The 27,597-nt window shown below is 41.4% G+C and overlaps 1 protein-coding gene across 4 annotated transcripts in view; it reads left to right on the forward strand.

Annotated features, from left to right (window-relative positions):
* The window catches only part of rxraa (retinoid X receptor, alpha a), a 115,223-nt gene that overhangs the window by 59,628 nt on the left and 27,998 nt on the right, over positions 1–27,597 (forward strand). For all 4 annotated transcript variants that reach the window (XM_041970411.1, XM_041970412.1, XM_041970413.1 and 1 more), the window contains exon 3: positions 6,862–7,100. In XM_041970411.1, the coding sequence (XP_041826345.1) occupies positions 6,862–7,100 (239 nt within the window). The remainder of the gene's footprint in view (positions 1–6,861; positions 7,101–27,597) is intronic.

Genomic DNA, 27,597 nt, shown 5'->3' on the forward strand with positions numbered 1-27,597 from the left:
GAAGTAATGGCGGAAAAGGACACCTGCCTCATCTGCTGTTAGGACAGTTGAGACTACCATGGAGGGGGTAGCAATGCGCTGTTCTATCTATAATGCATCATCCCTTGCTGGTGGCAGAGACGACGCTGGCTCATGTGTTGGTTGGAAAATGCAACCATTGGTATTGTCTCTGCAGCCATCTGAGTCTCTGAGACTCTCAATGGGAACAACGCTTCTCTAATCTTTTATTTTTTTATTGTAAGCCTTCATCACAAGTTCCATATGTGTGTCAGCTGTTCAACAAAGAGTGTTTTATCCTTCCAGATTGTTTTATTTGAGTGCCAACGAGCTAAACTGATCCAGAATTGTGCTGAATGTTTGATTTGTAGGGGTTTTAATGTTTATAACCAAGCATCTCAGATGATTTGTGCACAATTGTTATGATGCACATGCAGAAAAGAAAAGCACTCTGGTTATTCAGAAAGCCAAATTAAAACCAACAAAATCAGCATTTGTTTTTATACCACTTAAACGTGCATCCTGTTATTAGTCAAGTCTTAAGTGTTACACTTGACAGTGAAGAGGTTGAGGAAGGCAGATATTAGTTTAGGCACATGTTGGGCTGAATGGTGTTAATCCCCATTTTTGTGTGGTTGATCATGTAAAATTGCAAATATGAGTTTGAAATTGATATTACAAAAATATTTACTTTATCTATGTAAATACACCCTGGACAAGTAGAAGCTGCAGCTCACTGTTCAATCAGCAAACAAAAATAAAAGAACAGAAAACATTTGGATTCTTTAAGCATTTGCAGCAGATCTGGATGTTACAGACCTGGTCATGGTGATTTCTCTTATCTGTTTGACCGACATTCTCTGGCTGTGTTTTGCTGTGGAAAAAAATCCAATTTACAATAGAGCTGGGTCTAAAAAAATCAATTTATCAATTGGAATCGATTCAAATTAAATAAATCCAAAATCAATTCATAAAACTTGGTGTTGGTGGTGATTTTTTTTATATGTTTCTGGTAATGTGACCCTACTCTTGCCTGACTTACCAAGGCTCGGCGAGATCTTAGCATATATACATAGAACTGGTTTCCTGTGTCACCTCCGTTCCAAGTCAGCTTCTCTTGCTGAGATAAAGTCAATTTCAGATATTTTTATTCACCACTGTGGAATATATTAATCTGTAAAGTATTTTGTAGCATATGACTGCTCACATTAGCAGCTAACGCTAAGACTGCTGGCTCTCATATTAGCAACTCATTCTAAGATCGCAGGCGCCACCCCATTCCACAACAGGAAGTGATGTCACCACACACATATGTACTTTGAAATAAATCCAACATGGTCATTTAAAGTCACATTCGTCCTTTCATCAAACAGTAAACAATCTGATGCCATTTATCTGATTTACATGACGACATGTCATAGCTGCTCTCTGTGTCCACGGCAGTGATAACACACACACAGACACGTGCACACACACACAGGTTTCCGTCAGAGGACAGAGTGCACGAGTCGGAGACACGTCAACCAGCTGAAAATCAGACAAAAGTTTTCTAAATTCTCTCAGGCAGCTGAAGAAGGAAGCATCCTGCTCCGATGAGGAGCAGATGGAGTATTTCTCCTGCTCCGGTGTTACACCGTTAGGTCGTCACGGGAACGAGCACAACTAAACAAGCTGAATCTACGTCATTCTAGGAATTTCTGCGTCGAATCACGGCTTAAAATGGATCCAGTGTTTTTTATAGGTTTTATTAACATCAACAGGTTATTTGAGATCTGAAGTTCTCTAGATCTGGGGAAACACTGTATTGTTATAGTATTTCAGAAATGCATGTAGATGTGTCAGATCAGATATTACAGTAATCGGATTACTCCCAGATAACTGATTTTGTCAAGTAAATGCACTCAGTGTTTTATAAAAATAGTTATCTAAGAATGTCTTTAATATTCAAGCAAAATAGGTAGTGTTACACGATCAGCTGTAAATGAATCAATATAAAATCGGATTTAGTTGAAATTGAATTGAATAGGCTGCTGTGAATCGAATCGAATCGATTCAGGAAATTAGTGATGATACCTAGTTTACAACTTTGGTTTTTCTTCCACCACGGTGTACAGAACTGTCATGTATTGCAAAAGTGTCACATACAGTCTTTACCTCTGATTTCAGATGTCTCATGTCTCCATGTTAATAATCAGAAACACTGAAGTTAAGTTCAAACATATGAATGCTGAGTAATGCCGAGCAACAATGCTATTTCTTAAAGTTTGCTTGCCAAAATTGCAAGGACATAGATGCAACTGCAAGTCCTGGAGAGACTGAGTAATCCATCCGATGTGTAACTATGAAGATAAACCTTCTTAATGAACCAAATCAGGTCTTAAAATGCCTTCAGCCGGAACAGACCAGTCATTCACTTAACAAGAACCTCCATTTAGGTCCCATCCTTCCTTAGAAAAGTCCTGCTTTAGCTTTTATTCTAAACAACCCTGACATTTTTCTAGAAAGTGCAGTCATTAATCACAATCGCAACAGTTCCTTTATACAAAAAAAGTAAACAGGTTGTTACCAGCATGTGAAGAAATACCCATATGCTGTTGTTTTTATGTCGAAAATGCTTGTTTTATCTTGCCATTTATTCTCAAATGCATCATCCATTTATCGTATTCCAAACACACAAGCCTGCGAGAATCAGAGCATATATTGGCAGATTTCCTCTGTGTAATCACATCCAACGGCGGAACAAAAGGGCAAGAAAGGCAAGAGGGAGGGAGGCATTGTTTATAAACGGGAGATGCTTGAATGGAGCACAGAGGCGATAAGTGGAGAACTCTGTCTGCGCCTGCCAGTAAGCTGGGCTAATTTACTTATTTGTAGCTGTCACTTGTGTTTTTTGTGTGCCTGGCAATGTAGGCCAATTGACAGGCAGCAACTGCAGACGACGAAGCTCCAGAGAAGTTTTCAGCCACTATATGACATTGAATCAGACACTCGTGCATCCACTCATTTCTTGGATGCATGAGTGATTTGATTTCTCCGCCTCCATCTCTGGCTTGTCTTCACAAACTCTTATCTAATCTCACAAGCTTGTTTATTGGATGTTTTTTTTTCTTCTTCTTCTTCTTTTTTTGCTAGGTTGTGCGAAGCGTTGCCAGAGCTCGCCACCTTTTCCAACACTTTCCTGTTCAACAGGTTGAAATGAAAAATAGTTTTCTTTTTCATCCAGCTGTAATCTGACACTCATAAGTCAGTTCCAACAGGAATAAAGACACAGAACTGCATAGCACACACACATTTTTACTATGAGAAATCTTTATTAGTTTAAGTGTTTTTGTCCAAAAAATGCAGTTTTCTTCTCCAATTGAAGAAAAAGAATTGAAGGAAAAGGGTCATATGCAGTCTGCCCTACCTCTCAGCCAGTCTCTGTCATCCTCCTCCAGGTGGGGCCTTGCTGTCAGCTAAGCTGCCCCCCGCCCCCCTGCTGAGACCAACAATGGCAGATTGGCAACCCTAATACCTCAGCTCACTTCATCTTCCTGAATTAAAACCCACTTGGAAAAAGGGTTATGGGTATTGCTGGCTCAGGGAGATATTTCTGTTTTTTCATTTTTCTTTTCCCTTTTTTCAGGAATTGTATGTGGTTGTGTGTGTGTGTGTGGGTGTGTGTGTGTGTGTGTGTGTGTGCGCGCATTTTAGGGAAAAATGTAATCAGAGGGATAGAAGCTCAAGGGGGTATCAGTCAGAGGATTAAACACTGAACTAATACATCTAGATGCAGGGCTGTTGTTAGCCCTTTATTAAGAAGAATGTTTGCTTTTCTAAGGATGGATGGGGTGTGTGTGTGCGTGTTTGTGTGGTTGCAGGAAGTGCTCATGAGGCAAAGCAGGATGTGCAGGAAGTGTTTGGCTTGGCTCAGCTTGGCAGATGGGATGGTGCTCCAAGGATAGCTGGTGCAGAGAGAAAGATGGGAACCCCACCCTTCTTTTTGTAAAGCAACCAGCAGGTGTTTTATAAAGAGCACAGCATCTTGTAGCACACATCTGGGAAAAAGCAGTACTGTGTACCGGTGTCAGCTAAATGAGCCATCTGTGGCAGGCTGATTCCCAGAGAAAGAGGAAACTGGTCTGATAGCTGCTCCACACTCCCATTCATTACATGACAAATGTCCATGTTGTCACAGCAGAAAGCAGGACGAGTCAGGTTAAAAAAAAGGAGCTAACTAATTGAAGTAAACTTAAACTGTCATGTGAATTAATTCTAATCTAAGACTGCTGAAGAGTTTCTTTACATGCTAAATACCCCTGCAACTTTTTTTAAAGCCTTTTAAACTGGATTTATACTTGCGCAGCATCTGCATAAGGTCGGTCACGACCCACCTGGACGTACTCACTTGTGATTGGTCGATGTGTGATTTCATGTTTCCGGATTCCTGGAACTTCTCGCTGAATTTCTGTGGCAACCACAGAAGAGAAACCAAAACACGGCAACGTAACCTATGCTTGAGTGCAAGAGCCCATTTCACCAGCGTCAGCTACACCGGCCCTACCGTATGCAGACGCTGCACGAGTATAAATCCATCTTTAGTCTGAATTTGCCTGCCATACAATTTGGTAGATGCTCATTAGCAATAAGCAGCAGAAAAGCAGAGATATATGAGGTAAGATAACTGTCAATTAAGACCTGTGTACAAGTACGCATGCATGCGTACGTCCATTCACCTCATGGACTTCATGGCAAATAAATTTACTTCACTTAAAAGTTGGCTGAAAGATTGAGTATTTAAAAAAAAAAAGAATAAAGAAAGTGATAAACCATTAAAACTTCTGGTTTATATCATAAGTTATTAGTTATATAGAATTATGGTAATAGGAGAGAGAAAAGCAAAAGAACATGAAAAAAAAGTTTATTTTTCACATGGCTATGCACAAGCCACATGAAACTGGACAAAACAAATCAAAAGCACATCTTAATGCAGCGCCATGTTTGAAACGGAGCAAGAAGAAGAAACTAAACTTTATAAGACATCGTGTGAGTCGTTACCGTATGTGTTCATGTTTTTTCTCATGAACTCTCTACATCAGTTGAGGGGCTCTGACCACACCTATGACCTCTTATTCAGAGAATATGTATCTTTTTAACTTTACATCTGCGTAGGCAACCAGCTCCGTTGTAAACATAACTGCTTACTTCTGTACTACGCTTGACACTGGAGGATTCTACTAGGGGGCACATTAGAGAACTCAGGCCAGATAGATGTGCTGAATTTGTTGAATGTAAACAAAACAATAAATATGGCGACAATAAAGGATGTTAGCGTTTGGTTCATTTTGAGATCAAGACAACAACAACAAAAAAAAACAACAGGAGCGGTATTAGATAATATGTTAGGCTCCTAAATCAAGCATGCCGTGTCTTGTCTTCGACAATTTCCACAATTTTAACCTCTATCAACGCCGCAGCCTTATATCCAGTCAAACAGGTTCCTACCCTGCCTCCTACTGGCTACTTGTATATTGCAGCTTGCAGACGTGTTGCATTATTTCTGCGCTCAAGCACATATGACGCTTCAAATAACAAAAAATGTGTGAGGCAGTTGTGGAAAAACATGCATATTTTCAGCCTAACAAAGGTTTTCTATAAATAAAGATGAACGCTACTACATATACTGTATATCTGAAATTAGCTAATCTTAAACAGAAGCCAGTAGTTTACTTTAATCATACCCTGATCTTCCTAAAATGTTGGTTTCATTAACTGGCCTAAATAAAGGTAAACTTTCAGATGTGTATGAAGTGCATTAGTTTAGTGGTTTGCAACACGTAGATCAGCATTTCTCAGTCCTTGCCCTAACGATCCACTAGCATTTAGGGATTTTACTTGAGCAAGGTTTTACATATTTATTTATTTATATATTTAGATTAATATGCAGGTATCTGTAATTGTACACACATCCCTTAATTTACCCTTAATCCTTCTCCTATAGGGATGCTTCATTTTGACATGAAGAGAGGGAAGTAGCAGAATCTATCAATGGGGAGCAAGAGAGAGCAGACAGCAGTGCTGAAAGATGAGACAGGAGGGAGGGAGTTGTTATCAGTACACATACAACCATGTTGCCAAAGTCTGGGCATGTCAGTATGTCTTCGCTCACGGTCCTGTCTGTCTCATATCTTCTGTGTTGACAGCTGATGGGAAGATAGCCCGCAATGTCAAGGTAAAGACTCGGTCTTAAGTCTATGAGAGGGAAGACGAAAAGAGCAGATGAGCCCTTGCATACTTGACCTTAGCGTTATCGCTTTCTGCTGCTACAGTCTCGCTGCAGTTTTCTCCTCAGCCGTGGTGCAAGGTCATGTTTTCATTCTCCTGGGTCCACTACCCTACTCATCAACCACATGCATTATACAGTGGATATATTGTACGCTCTGACCTCCCGGATTCCTGAGGGGAAGCTTTTTATTGTTTGAGGGACAGAAGCAGCAAAGCGACAGCATAGACATCGTCAGCCTCCTCTTGGCTGTTGTCGTGTTAGTTTTTGCCGTTTTTCCACTATGAGCTATTCTGGACATACGTAACTGTCTGTAGTGTTTTTAGTGTTTTTTTTTATTGTTCATTTTCCTGGACAGTGCTCAGACTTAACACCTTGTTTCACACTTCACCAGATGTGCTTGACACTTGGTGCCAACAGCTCTGGTCAAAAAAAACGAATTAGCTCATGTGTGAAGACGTCATTTTAAAAATACCAAAATGCATCAGTTTAATGTGAATTTGCAAAGTCAGGGTGTCTCATTTTGAGTTCATTTGATTTGATGATCACACTGTCCATGATTAAAAAAAATATATTTTTAACTTCTTCTTTTTTTTCCTCAGATTCGTCAGGACAGATGACCTCCTCGCCCCTCGGCTCTCCTACATCCCATCGAGGGATGCACCCGTCTCTGCTCAGCCCAACCTCTATGGGGCCCTCTGGCTCTCTCCATTCTCCTATCAGCACCCTGAGTTCACCAATGAACGGACTGGCATCACCCTTCTCCGTCATTAGCTCACCCATGGGACCCCACTCTATGAACTCACCCGGCATGGGCTACGGCCCCAGCGTCAGCCCCCAGGTGAATACCTTTTAAAAACAGGCATAGAGCAAATGCTTACAAGGTTGAAATTTTCTGCATAAATTTGTTTGACATCAATTGCAGTAGAGAAAAGATTTACTAAATCAAGTAAATTAGCATGTGGTCACAAATCATAGATGGTGCTGATGGGAGCAGTCGGTTCTGTGGGTACAATGCTAAAATCATGCTGATCTACAACCAGATGTATTTATTAATGACAAAAGCAAGCCCATCAGGTCTCTGAATTAGCCCTGGGAGGTGTAGTTCCTGAATGAGCCTAAACTGGTTCCCTGTTTAGTAATGGCTGCATGTTTTCTATGCAAAAAGTGAATCAGTGTAGTACTTTTTTGTTTGGATCCTTGTCGTGCATTCAAGCTCAAGGAGTTGAAGTTTATTGTCATGTGCATGCATACTGAGCAATGAAAAATCTTTTTACAATGCAGGCATTCAGACAAAAGTACAACTAAGCTCCAAGGAATAAAATAAAAAAAAACAAGACAATACACATCAATAAAAAAATATGTGTATGAATAGATATAATTGTGCAAGATAATGTAACTTACAGTAGATGGAGGTGTGCACAGTCTGGTAGTCTGTGCGTGGATGCTGTGGTAACGTCTACCAGATGGACTCCGCGTGTCTTGAAGTCTTTGACCATCTCTTTGGTTTTGCAGATGCATTCAGGGTTCTGTTGGGAGAACAGGTCTGGAACACAAAAACCTCTTTCTTTATATACTCTTCTGCTTGTAGTCTGGAATAGATGGTTTGTAGGGAGGTGCTGTGATCCATTTAATTTATTTACAATGTGAAGAAAGTAAACCACATGGAAATAGTCAAGTTTGCACAGACATTTTCATTGCAAAAGTGCCTTGGGACACAAAATGCTAAGTTTTAGATATTATAGCCTAAGGCTGGAAAGCTCTATGCTCAGCAGCCATGAGGTTTTTCTGTTAACTCTCAAATCAAACAGAACTCAGCTGGCTTATACACCAACCAGACAACCAGTTGTGTATCTTGTCTTACCAAACAGCACTCAAATGTCTCAGAAGTTCAAATTAGACTTGCACACTTACATGTTTTGCACATATAAATTTTCTAAGCCAGGCTCCAGCAGACAGAGGCCCCAGCTTTGACCTCATGGCACATTCAATCAAGGCCTATTCAGCCAGGATTCCAGAGTTCTTCAGCTCCGTCACTCTTCTGCAGTGGAAGCATGCTCGTCACGCTCTCCTGCCATATCTTACTTTCTTCCTTAGTCTTTTCTCTGGCTGTCCTCTTGCTTCTCATTTCACTCTCTTGTTATTATTCTTTGTCCTTGTCACATCAAACCCATTTTCTCCCTTTTTTTTCCTCCCCTACGTCTCTGATGTTCCATCAATAAGCCTTCGCTTCCTTGGTATTAAATACACACACACACACATACACAATTAAGACATCAAAGCTTGAAGTGGCCCAGTTTCTGTCTTGAGCCATATCTGAAATTAAAATTGCCCCTCCCCCACTCCCCCCCACCTCCACACAAAATGCGTTTTCTGGCCTTTCTTTGTGTTTATTGATAATTGTGTTGAAGTATGTCGGCGAAGCTATTTGGGGACGGGCTCTCCTCGCTGTTGTTAAGCTTATCTGCCCCTTCTTAACTAAAGTGTCCCACATGTGATGGGGTTTGGAGTGGATTAGGGGCACTTTGAGGAAGCGGTCAGATTCTTCCGTTTCTGGAAAGCATTCGTCCTTCCCCTTCGGATTCCTCTCCACTTTATAATTCAGACACTTGCTTCTGTTCTGCTGCTCATGTCCCACAGTGACATACTTGGTATGCAGGTTGTATATTATGGGAAGTATTTGAAGCAGTTTGATCTGTTTCATTTGAATCTATGACAGGAGCTCAGTATTTAATATGTAAACATATACTACATGTACTGGTGTAAAGAAAGTCTGGCACTTTCAGCTTGTATTATGGAGAGAGATGTTCAGGAGTTTGCTTCAGCTAAGTGAGTTTTGGTAATGTGTGTTATTTAACCTATAATGATAAAAGTATGTTACTGGAGCCACAAGGTCAGTTTGAATGCTTTTGAAGTCATAGTAAAGAAAACACTTGTGAGATTTGCTAAGATATGTAAATATCAGTATATATATTACCGGTGAAGAATAAATAACAATGGCACGTAGCACAAATGGGAAAAAGAAAAAAAAAAAAAAAGCTTCAGGCTCACCAACAAAACCAAAAACTTTCAGGATGAATATCCCTTTGGAAAGATGCAGCTGTAGCTATAAACCTCTGTCTTGGTCCAATATGTGAATGTTACCTCTAATAAAGTGAAGCAGAACTAAATTAGAGAGCTTTTGGTACAGATATTTCAGGCCAACGGCCATTTTGGCACAGTTTGGCACCATCTGTTCTCAAAGTTCTCCAATTTTGGGATCTCATATTTTGAAAGGTTACACAAAAGAATAAAAAAGAAAAACACCATGTCATTATTGGGAAAAATCATTTTAAGGTAGAGACTGAGAAAGAACATAAAACTAAATCGAAGTCCTCTGGATAGCCTGAAAATAACGAGTCAGGGTTGTGTAGAAAAGAGAACATTGAGATGATGTTGTTGTTTGACTTTTACATGAAAAAACAATTGAAGAGAATTGTTGCGTCTGAGGCTGAGTGTTTACACAGAGATGAGGAACTGTGCTGTTTTCTGTCTCACGGAAACTTGGCTGAACAACAACATGCCGGACTCAGCCTTCCAGATCGACGGCCTGCAGCTATTCCGTGTGGACCGCGACCACCGGTCGGGGAAGTCGAGAGGAGGAGGACTATGTGTGTACATAAACGAAGGTTGGTGTACAAACTGTGGACTGGTAAAAAGCCACTGCTCTGAGGCGATAGAACTTATGACGGTGAAATGTCGGCCGCACTATCTGCCTCGAGAGTTCACCGCGGTGTTCGTCACCATTGTTTACATCTCACCGGGTGCTAATGCTAACGAAGCGCTACAGGAGCTACATGACACGATCAGCTCACTGCAGACTGCGCACCCGGAGGCACTTTACGTGGTTGCGGGAGACTTCAACCACGTGAAACTGACGGACACTCTGCCCAGGTTTTACCAGCACGTCACCATTCCCACACGAGGGGACAACACTCTGGACTGTGTGTACACAAACATACGTGGTGCATACAGAGCTCTTCCTCGCCCCCATCTTGGCCTCTCTGACCACATCTCCATCCTGCTGGCGCCAGCTTACCGCCCCCTGCTGAGACGGATCAGGCCAACAAAGAAGACTGTCACTGTGTGGCCCAGTGATGCAGCCTCTGTTCTCCAGGACTGCTTCCAGTGCACAGACTGGCAGGTCTTCAGAGAGGCAGCTATGTGTGAGGGAGAGGTGGACCTGGAGGACTACACCTCCTCCGTCCTCGGCTTCATCTCCAAGTGTACTGATGATGTCACCACCACCAGGACAGTTACCTGCTATCCAAACCAGAAACCCTGGTTGAATGCTGAGGTGAGAGCTCTGCTGAAAACCAGGGATGCTGCGTTCAGGGCAGGTGAGGCATCAGCACTAAGAACGGCGAGAAAAGATCTGACGGTGGGTGTCAAGAGGGCCAAAGCCGCATACGCTCAGAAGATTCAGGGTCACCTCACCTCCAACGACCCCCGGAGCATGTGGATGGGCATAAAGTGCATCACAGACTACAACACCAAGGATGCACAATGTCCAAAGGACCCCTCCCTGCCAGACGAACTAAACAGGTTTTACGCTCGCTTTGAGGACCCTGACTCCCCCCCTCCCTGCAATAGACTAACACCACCACCTGGTGACACGCCCCTCTGTGTGTCCACTGCTGATGTGAAGAAGACTCTTAAAGGAATCAACCCCCGCAAAGCTGCTGGCCCAGACAACATCCCAGGGCGTGTACTGAAAGACTGCGCACACCAGCTGGCTGAGGTGCTGACGGACATCTTCAACACCTCACTGTCGCTGGCATCCATTCCCACCTGTCTAAAGACTGCAACCATTGTCCCCGTCCCAAAGTGTCCCACAGTGACATGCCTGAATGACTACCGACCCATAGCCCTGACCCCGGTAGTCATGAAGTGCTTCGAGAGGCTGGTTATGGCCCACATCAAAGACTCCATCAACGTCACCGTGGACCCACATCAGTATGCATACAGAAAGAACCGCTCCACTGATGACGCCATCTCATCAGTGGTCCACACAACCCTCACCCACCTGGAGAGCAGAAACTCATACGCCCGCCTGCTCTTCCTGGACTTCTCCTCTGCCTTCAACACCATCATCCCACAGACACTGGTCCAGAAGCTCTCCACCCTTGGTCTGAGTAACACACTGGGGAACTGGGTCCTGGACTTTCTGACCAACAGACCTCAGACTGTCAGGATCCATAACTCCACCTCCTCCTCCATCACCCTCAGCACTGGCTCTCCTCAGGGCTGTGTGCTGAGCCCCCTCCTGTTCACTCTGCTGACATATGACTGCTCGGCGAGACATCCCAGCTGTCATATAGTGAAGTTTGCAGATGATACAGCGGTTGTGGGACGCATCAACAACAACGATGAGTCGGAATACAGAGAGGAGGTGGAACACCTGGTGCAGTGGTGCAGAGAAAACAACCTCTGCATCAGTGTGAAGAAGACCAAGGAGATGGTGGTGGACTTCAGGAAGGATAAGCGCCCTACTCCTCCCCTGCACATCGGAGGAGTAGCTGTGGAGGTGGTCTCCAGCTACAGGTACCTGGGTGTGCACATAACCGAGGACCTCACCTGGAACACCAACACTTCCCAGCTGGTCAGGAAAGCACACCAGCGCCTCTACTTCCTTAGGAAGCTGCGGCGAGCCGGACTAGGGAGCGCTGTCCTGAGGAGCTTCTACCGCTGCGCGGTGGAGAGCGTCCTCTGCACCTGCATCACTGTGTGGCACGGCAACTGCACCGCCGCTGAGAGGAGGGCTCTGCAGAGGGTGGTAAAGGCTCCCCACCTCTGAACACCAGCCCAAACCCTGCTGCCCTGCCCCCACCCCCCCCATCCCCACCCCAACTGAATCCACCCCCCCCCCCCCCCCCCCCCCCCCCCCCACCCCACCCCCCCTCCGACAAACAGACCTGCACTGCAAACACTTTACTCCCCCCAGGGGAGTTCCTGTCCACATGTTTACATGTTTACCTGCTGTCCATATAAGTGCAATATCATTAATATTAATATCAGAAATGTTATACTTTGGACTATCACTACCTCATGCACATACATACTTGCACATATTTATCTAGGCTGCACATGCAAACTGGGCTCTTTAGTGTTTACTGTTATTTTTATTTAAAAAATTTTGCTGTTTATATTCTATTGTATTTAGCTTATATTCTATTTATATTTAGCCTATATTTCTATTTTTCTTCATGTCTTATTTTATTTCACTTATTGCCCTCCTTCTTATGGCTCAAACCGGGACCTCAGTTCTAATTTCGTACCATAAACATGTAAATGTGAGCTGGTATGACAATAAAGTTCCTTGAATCCTTGAATCCTTGAATCCTTGAATTTCTTGTGGAAAAAAGGATGAATAAATGCATTCAGTTGCACTCATAACTTGGCTTATTTTTTCCTTTAAAAATAGCTTGTGGGAATTCTGATAGGATGGTAACTTTAGGAACCTACCAGTCACCCGTCTTATAATCAAAAAGTTAATTTAAAGCCCTGGCATGAATAATAAGAGCAGTTCTGAGGGTGTTTTAGAGCTTGTAGGGCAGATCAGCCTACATGCATCACACAGTTTTGATTTCAGTTTCATTCGTCACACCCCGTTTAAACAACACATCCCTTTTTAAGTTGGTCTCACTTACAGCAAGACTGAATAAGGTTCTTATGATTCCAGATAATCACTGTTGGTAGCATATATTCACATGAGAAATATAAACATGTTCTGTTTTGATCAAATGACTCATAAGGACCAGCAAGAGTAGGAAAAAGATGAAGTTACCTATCTATTTTGAAATACCGAAACATGTTAAGACAGAATAACATGAGTATAAAAAAAAAACTTCACTCTTTTGTTCATGCATATATATATAAATATATGTTGGCTCATTTACAAGCTTGATTTACAAATACAAACTCTGAAATTATTTGCTAATATGTATTTATAGCCACAAAATTGTTATGTCTGTGTTTTGAACCCATACATATATAACAAAGAAAGCCAGAAGCACTTAATTTGTCTGTAGGGGTAAGTCCAGTTTCCCGATTTGTGACCAGTAGCAAAATAGTCATTAGATAAATGGTTTGAAGCTTTGTGGATATAAAGCTCTCCTTGAAACCTTTTTTATCCGTTTAGGTGCTACACATGTAAAGAAACTTAACAGTAACAGAAAACATCCTACGGCTTCTGTGAGAAAACAAAGCAGAGAATCATCAGGAGCACCTGCAGGAAGACAAAGTGAGAAAAACATAATCAACCACCACATCTGCAACAAATATATAACAAAAATAACTAGATTATTGTAATTAAACCTGCAGGACAACACAGTAACCGTATAAGCTCATGTGTTAGTGAAAGTATTTGTCATTAAAATTCGCCTTTAGAAGATATATTTTAGGTCATTACAGGTTCCAGTTACTGGTCTATTAGTGCCAGTAAACATAACTTTTTGCTGATTTAACCAAGAAAAACATTGATACTGAAAGTGAAGCCTTGAAAAAACAACGTTATGTTTATTTCTGAAATGAAAATCATATTAGATGCCTGCATTATTCTTACAGGTACTCATTTCAGCATCTAGCTGTAACTGTGTGCTTAACCGAGAGGTTTCTTACTGATGCTCTGTGAGGGTGGAGAACGGCAGTTTGATGTGCGAGTACGGCTCAGAGGTTAAAGATGGTGGCCCTGCCCTGTGGTCGTGAGGCACGGCACCTCTGATGAGACGTGATTTGAGTCAGACGGCGTATGCCACTTACTCTTAACACTCGGCTGACTTGCTTTTTTCAGGAGCACTTAACTGGAACGAGGTCACAGCTCAGCTCAGACTCGTCTGTATTTAAGCCCCAGCGCTCAGCACAATACTTTTCCTGTTCTAACCGCGCACATGCATTACAAGGGCATATACTATAATTTTCATGATTTTAAAAGGCACACACAGGTTTATTTATTCCCTTCTTTACTCCTCGCTGTCCACAGCAACCCCTTGTTTAGCATAATTTGTAATCATCGGTGTCAGTGACTTCTCCAAGCATGAAAACATCACATTCAGGTGAAAATAACTATAAACCACTGCCTTCTTTGTAAAACAAGAAATGGAAGTAATAAAAAGCAGTAAGGCTCCTCCACATCAGAGACATCTAAGACTGTGTGATGAAAGCCGGGGACAGGATGACCAAGTGTCCCGTTCTTACAGGAATCTTGCATCTTTCAAAGGCAAAAACCACATTTAAAAAGAAGCACAGTCCTTTATCATCAGCCAGTTCTCACATCTACAGCAGTAATTTCCCTGTCCCAGACACACTGACAAGCTGTGGCTCTGCTCTTTTTTTCCTTTTCCTTACCTCAAATGAGAAACATCTCAGTTTCTCATGATCTATTTAGTCTAATGCAAGAGATCAGAGAAGTATCCGCATATTCCACAGAGGCACTTTTAGGACAAGAAGAGGTTGGCTGTGACTGGAAATGCATACCTTGTCTTTTGTTCTGTGGGTTTAGCTGCTTTAAGACATGTTGCCTCTTGTTTGCAGAGGTATACAAATTGGCAGTAAACCTTCCCTGGTATGTGGTCAGAGGCGTTGCCAGGCCACAACTGTGCTTATTATGATCAGACCCATCAGGGGTTTTTGTCTCTGGGATTCAACTCACTGACAACACAGACCATCCCTCTATCACAGACACCACATCTCCTTCAAGCAGCTGGAAGGGATTATATGCAAGGCTTGGAATACATTTCACACTTCCAGTTACAATAGCAAGAGTTGTCTGACTGTTGTCTTTTGTGGAAAAGGGGGTTCTTTATCATCATACCACTGCAGGGTCCAACTTTCCATTTTGCGGCTTAGCCTGTACCCCTCTGGCCTCTGCGCTCCTGCTTTTGAAATCTCCCCAAGGATCCTAAACCAAAAACAGGCCCCTAATGTCTCCCAGCGCACCTTAAAAATACATATAAAGCTCAACTGTTTTGAGTCGAACACAGAAACAAAAAACAGTAATGTGAAAAAGGTGTAAATGTTTTACAAGAGATGGAACATGCGCTTAATAAGTTATAAATGAGCTGCGGTGGTGATGATGTCATGTTCCACTTCTGAGTACGTCGTGTTCGGGCGACCAGGTCGCTAGGAAACCAGACCACAACACACTCCAGAGAAAAGGAGCAGCGACTGAGAGGGAGAGTGGTGGACAGCCGCTTCCTGTATAGGAGTTATAAAAGGTCCATGCCACTACTTGGAGCTTTGACGAACCTCGCTATAACTCTGCATGACGTCATGGCGGCACAAAGGATCTGTGTTTAGGCTCCCAGGGGAACCATTAAGACCCTCTAATGTCAATCAACCCTCACATGTATTGGGGAAAAGCTTTCTTTTTGTCCGTGCTGTCTCCAGGTAGCTATTAAAAGCTGATTCAGAGCTCACTTTTTCCCCAGCACGGTTGCTACAAGGACTTGCAGCTAATGTGCAGATTCAATTCAGCCGTGCTTAGAGCACAGCTCTCTAATAGTAAGCTTCTTGTTGAGAAAATGTCTCTACTCTTAGAGACAAGCCATCATGTCAGGTATTACAAGGAAATTACATAGCATTTTTTCTGTACTAAAACATGTCCAGCAACTTTGGGGCTGATTTCTTCCTTGTATTCTGAAATATGTGTACAGTAGCCAATCATCTGAGAGCTGACTCTGCAGTATTTACTGTGATAACTTTGTGAACTATGTGCTCCGACTCGTGTGGGGCCACGAAAGAGAAGAACCATTTAGGAAGTGGCAGCTATAAGGGATAGAAACGGTAACATCAGGTTTATGTTTCATAGAGAAGCCTACTAATGTGGACTTAAATACTGAGGAAGAAATAACTTGGGGGCACACATTTATTTCAGAGCTCACTGTAATCCCCTTAAAGGTTTTAATTCCATCTGTTGGTGTGATATTACTGCAACTCAATACCTTCTGTGGACAGACGTGTAGTGTGGCACTTGCTGTATGACTAATGCGTCTCTTTTCACTCCCACCCACCTGTAACTTCTATTTGTGAACAAGATGTAGGTCTATACAGTATTTGCTCAAAGATCTTCTTGTTCTTCTTTGTTACTGAACACAATCAGCTTCTCAAGTGGAAATCTGATACACACAGGAAAGAATCTGCTATAAAGATGGATTTAAAAGAAGCAGACATGTACCAGAAGCATATTTGATACACTGATTGATATTCCGAAGTGTCCAATGGCTGAAATTTGCTAATTAATTTTGTATTCAACATGCAGACTGTTCCCTAACTTTAAACAGCAGCAGCTTTAAAATGTAGAACAAATTGTCTACCATTAGAAAGGTCTGTGTTTTGATTCTCAGCACCTCCATATGATATATCCAAGTACTGTTTTGGGAAAATATTGAAAGACTTTTTTTTTTATAAATATTTAAATACAAAGACAAGATCTGGCTCATGTTTTCTATAAAAAGATTATCCGCACAGTTAAGTGAAGACATTTGTCTGGCAGAACTGGAGTTGATCAGCCTCTAAGTTTAGAGTTGATCTCAATGGTAAAAAAAAATATATATATATTAATATTATTATTATTATTTATTTATTTTTATTTTTATTTTATTTTTTTTATAATTACCAGCATTAATAACAGGAATAGTAGCAGTAAGAAGCATCACTCTGTTCATCTCTTGATTCTAAAGCATCATAAGGCAAAAATCTATCTATCTATCTATCTATCTATCTATCTATCTATCTGTCTGTCTGTCTGTCTGTCTGTCTGTCTGTCTGTCTGTCTGTCTGTCTGTCTGTCTGTCTGTCTGTCTGTCTGTCTGTCTGTCTGTCTGTCTGTCTGTCTGTCTGTCTGTCTGTCTGTCTGTCTGTCCGTCCGTCCGGAATCTTCTCTATCTCTACAGAAGATCTTATCTTACTAGATTTTAAAGATCAGATCAATATATGGTCATTATTATTTAATAAAACTAAGCCAAAAAAGGACCATTGTGAAAACAATGGTCCACCCTATGATTAAATATCCTCATGAACCTACTTTAGCAGCAGTAACTTGATTTAATCATTTTCTGTCTGACGTTATCAGTCACATTGTTATGGGGGAATGTTGGCCCACTCCACTTACAGCGCAGCTCCTGGAGAGCTTGACTCAACTCTCTTGAATGTTTTCCACTTGTGAATATTCTTTCATACTGTAGAATGATGGATGGAAACAACCTTATAACCCTTCCCAGATTGATGGGCAGCAATATTTGCTTCTCCAAATTCATTGCTAACGTCTTCCCTCCTTGGCGTTGTACGAATGCACATCTGAACTTCCAAAACTTTGGCTTTTTGGCTCAGTTTCTCTCAGTGAACACGGTCATTTACACAATCACAAGTTTGCATCAGTGGCAAGTGGAAATACTCATCTATTTACCACAGAATGATAAGCATATGCCACATGTAATAATGTGGAGTTTGTCCCAGAGTGCCACAGACTCTGTTTTGAACTTGTGAACTGTCTTTCCTGCACAAAAAGCCAGATGGATGCAGATTGTTAGCAAAAGAAAAGGAAACCAAAGCTGCATTTGGGAAAACACTTCAGTTTATTTGTATTCTGGTCATGCACATGATTGGACAAAAAGCATGATAATGCAATCTATGTGAGGAATATTTAAGAAGTCAAACACGTCTATATCATTTCTAAGCAGGAAAGCAACATTTCAGCTGTTTTAAAAGTGGTTGAAATGGTTTAAAATCTGAATATCAACATTCACTGTGAGGTGTATGTATGTCTTCTATGTATCTAGTGTAAAGACCAAGAGAAAGTTCAGAATACAATCTGGACAATGAGACTCACCATCAGAGTTGCTATGTCAGTAAATGGTGATATAGTGCCCACAGGAACAGAGCTGTTTCCTGTAAAAACATCCCATTTGCTCGTCCACATTCACACCAAGCCAGAAAGGACATGCTCACCATGTGCATGGAGGTTTGTGTGCCGTTTTGTCTGCATGCAGGCATACACACACATCAAGAATACACAAATGTACACATGTTGTGGACAAAAACTAAAAACACTTGAGACCAGCACATGCCCAGAGTCTGCCATGCTGAGGTGAGACAACAGCTGAAAGCTGCTCTGCGTATTCCCACCGCACTGCAGTCATACCACCCTTAATATGGGGATATTTCCCTATCTTTAATCAAGAGCGTAATTACTTGCTTTGATAGCAAGCTTTCTGGTTTTCATGCTCAAATATTGCTCTCTCTCAAAACTCTGCACTCACACTCAAATCCCCTCTTCCTTTCAAATATTTTGTTCTTCCTTTCAAAACTCTGCACTCAGACTTGGTCTCTTTCCCTCACACTCAGACACATTCTCTGCTCTCAAACCTCTGCTCTTGGATATTTTTTTCTCTCTCTTGGGTTGCTGAAAGAGCTGTCTGTCAAACCTCCTCCAGCCAATAGAATACGAGATAAATAATGACCGAGCAAATCGTCACGGCCTTCTTCAAGGTGCACTTGTTTTACTTCACACAGTACTTCAGACAGTGGCTCCAGACTAGTTAACAGTTTGGCTTGTTTTTTGGGGTTTTTTTTTTTTTTGTTTTGTTTTGTTTTGGGTTTTTTGCCACCAAAATCTGCTTATTATAATCATTTAGTGCTTCTCCACTTTACTTTTAAAGTCTGATCTGCTCCAGTACATCAGCCTGTCCATAAACTGCCTTCTGCTGATGGGTCTCACATACATACCTGAGGCATGTATCTGTAAACTCATGCATAAACCTTTAATATTGCATACAATAAAGTTTACTCTCACTTCACCATGTTGCAAATTAAAACTGGCAGCACCAGAAAATAGGATTTAACCATTTAACACCTAATGTATCATATTAGATACATATAATTTCTGAGACCTAGTGCATCACTTCATAGCAGTGGTTCCCAAACTTTTTATTTTTGTTTTATCAGTGTCTGAACTGTAGTTTGAATCTTTTTAAAGAAGAAAACTCAGCTTACCACTTCATATGGGGTTAGTTGAGCATCTGACAAGAGTGATGCAGCTTTAGTAAAAAGAAAATAAGTTATTTATGACAGTTGAGTAATTTATTTCAGAGATGATCAGTGGACTTGTCTTTGTGTTAAGGATGAGACCCCAAATGGCTTCATAATGTTAGACACTAATATTCTGAGACATATGACACACTGGCCTCTCTCCGTTACCACCAATACTGTTACCATTACCTGACCAGTACTGTGGGATCCAGAGAGAACGACAGAGGAACTAACAGTAGTCCTCTACACTAGATTACTTTATGGAATTGGGATTTGAGACATGTGTGACGACTTCCCTCATGACTTCACACATCTTTGTCTTTCCAGATTGTTCTGTGTTGCCGTTATAAAGAAAGGTCCCATTTACATAAAAACTAAATAAATAAAAATAGCATTGCAGTGCAAAGCACAAACCTGCTGTGATGTCACTAAACGTCTACAGCAGGGCTACTCAATTCGGTCCTACAAGGGCCGCAATCCAGCAGGTTTTCCATGTATCCCTGCACCAACACACCTGAGTCAAATTAATGAGTCATTGTGTAGAACCTGATTGGCTGTTAGAGCCACCTAATTTGACTCAGGTGTGTTGGTGCAGGGATACATGGAAAACCTGCTGGATTGCGGCCCTCGTAGGACCGAATTGAGTAGCCCTGGTCTACAGTGTGTGACGTTGGATATGCATGACTAGAGAATTTTAAGCAGGTTTACTTCACAGTGACCGTTACCATGGTAACAGACTCGGGTAAAACCCAGTTTCCTTAAATTTGAGGTTGATACACTTCTACACAAGCTGCTTTCTGGAACAGACCCCAGAAAAATCACCATCAGTTGGGCGATTGATGGTGATTTTTTTTTATTGTGATCCACAAACATGTTGGATTCTGGGTAAAGTTTCTACTGAAGTAACTAAAATCAGCTGATCTGACTTAAAGCTCAGAGTTTTTGATTAGATTTTGTTAAAACTGCTTTCTCAAACAGGCCTCAGATGATGTTTTTGTTTGGTGTTTTGTTATTTTTGTTTGTTTTTATTTGTATTTTCTTATTTATTTGGTTTTTGTGTTTTTGTTTTATTGTTTAAGCAGTTTTAATAAGCAGTCAGATAATAATAGTTTTAATATTATAATGATGAATGATCTTTGTTAAATCTCTAACCTTCATTTTTCACATTTTTCACAACATTTCATGTCACGTTTTACATTTTTAGACTCACAGAAAGAAATAAAAAAGGATGGAACATAAACCATATATTTGTTTTGGGTTGTTTTTTATTTTATTTTATTTTATGTTTTTTTTTTTTTTTTTTTTTTTAGAGGGGATAGGAAAGGAGGAAAGTGAAAAAAGAGGTGTGGTTAAGGGTAAAGAGTAAAGGAGAAAGATCCACTGAGCACGTGACACTGATGTTTGGCTGAAAATGGATTTTTTTTTGATGACTGTGGCTGTTTTTCAGCTACAATCATCTCTGTCATTGTGTGACTGTAAAATTTCTGTTGAACTATACAGCTACACTTTCAGGGAATGAATACCTAATTATACCATTAAGGGTACAAAGGCTTGCCACTGGGGTAGAACCCTTAAAGGTACAGCTGAACCCTCTACATCACAGTTTTTACTTCATATAGACCAATACTGTTCCTCTGGGAGGCCGTCTGGTCTTAATATGGTAAAAACTGCACTGTTGAGGGAACAGCAGCACCTTTGAGGGTACCACCCCAGTGACAATCCATTTGACCCATGAAGGTACAATTAGGTATTTATTTTCTGAAAGTGTAAACAATGACAGAGATCTTATAATCAAATTAGATGTCTTTTTGACATCTTTTCAGTCGTGTTCAGTGGGGGTGGAAGGACAGGGATAGAGGGAGAAAGTAAGCAGATTTAAGGCAAATATAAAAATATAGGGGTAGGTTTTCATGCCAGAAATTCCTCAGCGTCCAGCGGCGAGGTTTTTCTGGCTCACAGATGTCTTTTAGTCTTGTTCTTCCATGAACATTAGAGCTTCTAGGTTCTGAACTCTGTTCAGTAAGCTCTCTCTGAAGCTTTTTCTCTCTCGTTCTTTCTGTTCTTGAAATTTCTTCAGAGAGGATATTGTTTGTAGAAGCGCCAACTTTTCATCTTGCTGCTGCTTCTCCTGGTCTTCCAGTTCTCTCTCAAACTCCATCAAGGATCTTTCTGTGGACATTTTAGTTTCTTCCAGCTCAACCTGTAGAGGGTTCTTGTGCTGCTCCCATTGGTGTTTCTGCTCATCAAGTTCTTCCTGGGTTTTCACCAGAGCAGTCTTTATTCTAGAGCTCTCCTCCACCTCCTGGGCCAAGCAGGTCTCAGCTCTCGATGCTCTGGTCTTCTCGGCAGTTAGAGCTTCTTCCAGCTGGACGACTCTCCTGGAGACTTCTGCATGCTGCTGATGCTTTTTCTTCAATTCAGCATACAGGATGGCTGCCTCTTTCTCAGACACGGATTTCTGAGATTTCATTCGTTGTTTCAGCCTCTCTACCTCAGTCATGAGAGCCGTTTTCTCGTCACTGGTGTCCCGTTGTTGATCCTGGAGCTGAATGTGAATTTGGCTGAATTCAGTTTTGGCTTTCTCCGTTTCAAGTTGCAGCTCAGATAACGAAGTCTCAGCCAATTCTCTTTTCATTTTCTCCTCTTGGAGTTCTGCCTCCAGTTTCTGCACCTGCTCAGACGCTGATGACTGCATGATGTTAGTTTTGTGGACCTGATTTTGCAGTTCCTTTACCAGATTCAGCAAGTACTCATGTTGTTTCTGTAGATCTGCAATCTTTTCATCCTTTACAGTTAAGGTTTGGTGAAACTGGAGTTCTGGGATCATCAGCAGACCTGTGCTGTGAGGGATGTTCTGTTCATCAACATGGTTCATGTTGACAGACTGGTTGTTTGTTGGTTTTTTGGCCAGCAGCAGTTTAAGGATTGGATGTTGATCTGTGGCTGGAGGTGCTGGCAATGAAGGGGTTGATTCAGGCTGTGGTTGTGTTGGTGGTATGAGAACCACAGATTCTGAAGGGACCCCAACAGGGATTTCTGATCCTGGGTTTCCAGATGTTATCTGGGAATTCTCCAGCTTTTCAGGAATCTTGAGGTCTTTCTGACTCCTGTCTGTGTGCTGTTCAGATGTTTGTCTCTGTTCCTGAGTGTTCAGCAATGCACAACAGTTAGACTCATCCTGGGCCTGGACATTTGATGGCTCTTTAACCAGCTTTGGTAACTGAGGGACTTCCTCAACATAGTCTTCATGTTTTTTGTCCTTGAGTTCCAATGGTTGATTCCAGATAGGCGCCAAAATTATGTGCTTCTTACATTTGCGTCGTTTTCTTTTACTTTGTTGTTCTGCTGCCCTTGGCTCCTCGATGACTGACTTTATTTCTTGAGGAACGGGCGTGTTATTCTCCGACGCTGGTTTGGTGGAAATCTGTACAGACTGTTCTCCAGGGATCGGAGCAAGCATGTTAGATAGATGTGCTTCCTCAGAAAGGCTTGCTCCAGGTTGGGGAACTTGGTCTGCAACAGGCATATTGACAACACTGTTGGTTTCCATTACAGAGAAGTCTTTTTCAAGTTCTCTGACTGGAGGCTGTACAGATGAAACCACCTCAAGACTTTCCATCTCAGCCTTTGTGTTGTCTTTCTGTCTCCTGTCTATTGGATGTTCAGGTGTTCGACTCTCTGCCTGATGACAGGGCTGATTCAGGTTTTCAGGCAGAACATGAGAAACTTCAGTCTCTGATGGTGGATGACTGGATTCTGTATCTTTGCTTAGAACCAAAGGTTCTGCAATGAATTGTACTGATATCTCTGATCCAAATGATACTGGAGGAGTTACCAGGTTTTCTGATGTCATTGGTGTATTTTCTGGAAGGTTTGATTCCAGAAGACACTCGTGCATGGGATCAAGTGGTACCAAAGCTGCAAGTCTCTCAACTTTCTCAGGATGTTGGACTTTCCTTTGATGTCCTTGTATACTCGTCTGAATGGCGAAATTATGCAGTTCTTTGATCTCATGATGTTCCTCGGCCTGCTCACAGGACTTGTTTGTGTTTGCAAGGACCTTAGTTAGAATTTGTGATCCTGGGCCTCCAAATGCTTTCTTCTGGGGATTCTCCAGGTTTTCAAATTTCTTGCAAACATCAGTCGTGGTGTTGTATCTTTCACCATTGTTTTTGTGATCTTCAGACGTTTTTGTCTGCAGAGTGTTCAGCAATGCATCAGAGCAAGAAGACTCACCTTTGTCCTGGACGTTTGATTGATCTTGAACCAACTTTGGCAACCGAGGGACTTCCTGAAGATTATCCTCATGGTTTTTGTCCTTGGTTTCCGATTGTACATCCCAGACTATCTCAGGTCGGCTTTTCTTGCTTTTCTTGCGCCGTTTTTTCTTACTTTCTTGTTCTGCTGCCCTTGGCTCCTCAATGACAGACGTTATTTCTTGAGGAACGGGCATGTCATTCTCCGACGCTGATTTGGTTGTGTTGTGTTTCTGTCTCCTGTCTATTGGATGTTCAGATGATCGACTCTCTGCCTGATGACAGGATTGATTCAGGTTTTCAGACAGAGTATCAGCGATTTCAGTCTCTGATGGTGGATGACTGGAGATTTCCTCAAGCTGAACTTGTGTTGGTTTTATTAGAACCAAAGGTTCTCCAATGAGTTCAGCTGGGATTTCGGATCCTGGGCATCCGAATGTTATTAGAGGGTTTGGGCTTCCAGATATCACGGAAGTTTCAGCAACTGAGGCCTGAGGACAGGACACCTCAAAGATAGGTGCCAAAGGTTTGCATCTCCTGACTTTACCTCCTTCTCCATCAAGTTCTCCTTTGAACTTAAGATGTTTCTTAGCCTTGCTGCGCTTGTCTGTGTTTCTAAGGAGTTCCGCGGGGATGTCTGATCCCTGGCCTCCAAATGTTATTTTCTGGAGATTGTCCAGGTTTTCAGATACCTTGCAAACATCAGCTGTGGTGTTGTCTCTCTTACTCTCGTGATCTTGAGATGTTTTTGTCTGCAGTTTCTTAGAAACTTTGCATGTGTTAGCCTCAGTGCTGTCCTTCTTACTCTGGTGTCTTTTGTGTTCGGATGTAATTTTCTGTAGTGGGCGAAAATTTTCAACGCCGAACGACACGCCAGAGTTGCTCTCACTTACGTTTTGGAGATTTGATGTAATTTCTCCAACGTTTTGTGAGCTAGAAGGCTCCTGGAGATGTTGAACGTCCCAGTTAGACTTCAGAGATTTAGGTCTTGTGACCATCTCAGGTTGTCCACTGGGGACTTGATCTTTTCCATCTATTGCCATTTTCAAAACAACTGATTTGTATTTCCTTTCTCCAAAGACTGGAATCGGGATGTGTACTGAGATGCGTTCTCAAAGTGTACTGACTTGATGACAAATGCGGGGGGGTATTATAGAAACAACGATGTCACAATCATCAAAGCAAACTTCGGCTCCGCCCTTCAGCTAACTACATTCTATAACTGTTGCTAGACAACACCAAAGTGGTCTCCACCCCTCAGAAGATTCCACTAGATATTAGAACACCTGTTGGATGTTGCCTGGCAACGGCTGTAACTCAGTTTCTGCCTGCATGCAGCCAAAGTACTGCTGAGGATTTTTATCATAGGAGCACATCAGAAAATTTCTTGTAGCCATACAATTAAAACTCTACTGACTCAAACACCAAGTCTGAAGAAGATCAGGCAAACAGTTGTTGGTTTGAATGAAAAACAGACTAACAGAGATTCCTTGATCTAGTTGTGGACCTGGGTTTTTTCCTCTGTACAGTATATTTGCGTGTAGAAGTTGAACCTTTTTAATCCCAGTTATCATCCAGACATTATTTTTTACAGAACAGCCTTAGTTGTCAGATTATAAGGCTAAAATCATGTAAAATGAATGTACCAATAGAGCAGATAAATGAGAAAATAGTCTTCACCTTCGTCAGGGTGCGCTTGTTTTACTTGACAAAGTGAGAAAAGTTAACTTTTTTTTTTTTTAATCAATGTAATCTGGTGGCCTAGATATTATTGGCAGCCCCCAGGCTGTAAGTTGCCATCCACTGCTTTATGTGCTTTTACAAAGTCATCATAGTTGAGGCAGTAGCCAATCACATAGATCTATTAGAGGCCCAGTGAGTTATATTACTGACAAATAAGTGTCAACTTTAAAAGTAAAGTGGAAAAGCATAAAATGATTATATTAAGCATATTTTGGTGGCAAAAAAAATGCAAACAGTTACGCCCTTGATTAAAGATAGAAAAATACCCCCATAGTTTAATATCTTATTTCTCTGTAACAGAAGCTTCTCTCTTTCTGTGACCACATTTACAAGAAGTCCTCAGAAGTTAACCAGATTTTTTTTTGTCCCCGTCATGTAGGTACACACACACAAACATACATATTGCTGGAAGTGCTTGTAATGATTCATTTTATTTGTTGTGGCACAGCGTGAGATGAGTTTTAAACCTCCGAGATGTCTTATAATATCCACATCTGTTGAATTTCATCCACTAGGCGAGAGGAGAGGGTGTTTTTATTAGAGCTGAGCTCCAATAATCTTGGATGTGTTTTACAGTCAGGTGTACTTCTCAGATTTTTATGTTGTCACCAAATGGTTTAAAAATAATCACATATTCACTAAGTAGGCTATTAAAGTACATGAAGTGAGGCAGAGTTGTGACAGAACCCTTTAATGAAATCAATTCCAAACTTAAAAATACAGGTTTTTTAGTTTCTTTCATTTCACATAAATCAGCGTGACTCCATCTGCCAAGCAGATGACTCAGATTTTCCTTTTCAACAATCAATCTTTATTTTTATAACACTTTTACAAGCAAATTGCAACTCAAAGTGTTTTACAAGGCAATGAAAGAACACAAGCAAGAAATAAGACACACGTTCCCATTATAATCTTTGGGGAAAAAGTTTGACTGATAGTGTAGACAAAGTAAAATAAAGTACAAAAAATAAAATTGACTCATTATTCTTTAAAGCTTGTATCTGATTATTTAAAAACTTTTACTGTGCAAAAATGTGATATATTTCCCATTTTCCAGCTCTTTGAGAGTTACAAAAAATGTTTAAGAAAATTGTAGAATATCTGAGAACCTAGTTAATTATATTTAAATTCAAATAAGAATAAAAATACACAGCTTTTGTTATATAGTGCAAGGATGCCAAGGTGTCATTGGTCAAATCAGCTAGCTCATGTTGTAATAAGTACTGGCTAAGGGGAATTTTCCTTCTGCCAATCCTGATCCTGACTCATTTAATTTATAGTTACACAATGACGCTTATCCAATATAACTAATATTAACTGCACCAGCAAGTCTCCTGTGCATTTAATTCACACTCACACCCTCTCGTCTGTTAATTTGTGCTTGTTTGTTAGCTGCATGTTCAAACACGTGTCTCCCAAAACCGATATTCGAATTCATCCCCACTCAGTGTCTTAGTGCGAACGCATCCCCCGAAGGCCAGAGAAAAGCCGGCTCCATTAACAGGCCTCCCTCTGGACGAAACCTGATCTCCGATCTCTGCTGGTGTGTGTCCAGATAAGGCTCTTACACACAAACACATCATGAGAAGAAAGTCCTCACTCATTCCTCCCTTAGTTTGGAGTCGCCAGATAAGTTGGCTTTTTTGGAAGGAAGTGATTGTCCCGAGGTGTCAAAGGTGAAAGGGGACTCGAGGTTATCATTAGGTCACATCACGACCCGATCCCTGTCCTCACCTTTCGCCAGGCAGTCACTTCGGCTTCTTCATCTTTCAACAGAAGAGCTGCATCCAGTCTCCTCGTTTCCACTCTATTTTCCTTTTCTTTTTTTCTTTTCTTTTTAGTTTTATGCCTTGAAGCAAAAGTAAATTAAATGAATAATCTTTTTCTTTTTTCTTTTTTTTAAAGCCAAGCAGCTTGCAGTGATACAGTGTTGGAGGATGAGAAAGTAGAGTAGCACGCTTTATTCCTGGTAATGCCATGCTGCTGTATAATGAAAAAAAAAACTCATAAAGGAGTTCTGTAAGGCCTTTTTAAAAGAATAAAAAGTGAAGATAACTTCCTCACTATTAAACAAGGTGCCCTTGAAGTGGAAAACAAGCGAAGTTCCACATGAGGGTTGCGCGTTGAGGAGCGGTACGCCAGGATTTGATGTCTCCTTTTGAAGTGTCTTTGTGAGCACGCGCTGTGCTCCGACTAAGCCCATCGTAGGCAGAGGCCTTCTCTGTTTTAGCTCATCTTTTTCTTTTCTTCCGCGCGCTCGAGGGACGACTCCTG

Source organism: Melanotaenia boesemani, chromosome 19, assembly GCF_017639745.1.
Source record: "Melanotaenia boesemani isolate fMelBoe1 chromosome 19, fMelBoe1.pri, whole genome shotgun sequence".
NCBI lineage: Eukaryota > Metazoa > Chordata > Actinopteri > Atheriniformes > Melanotaeniidae > Melanotaenia > Melanotaenia boesemani.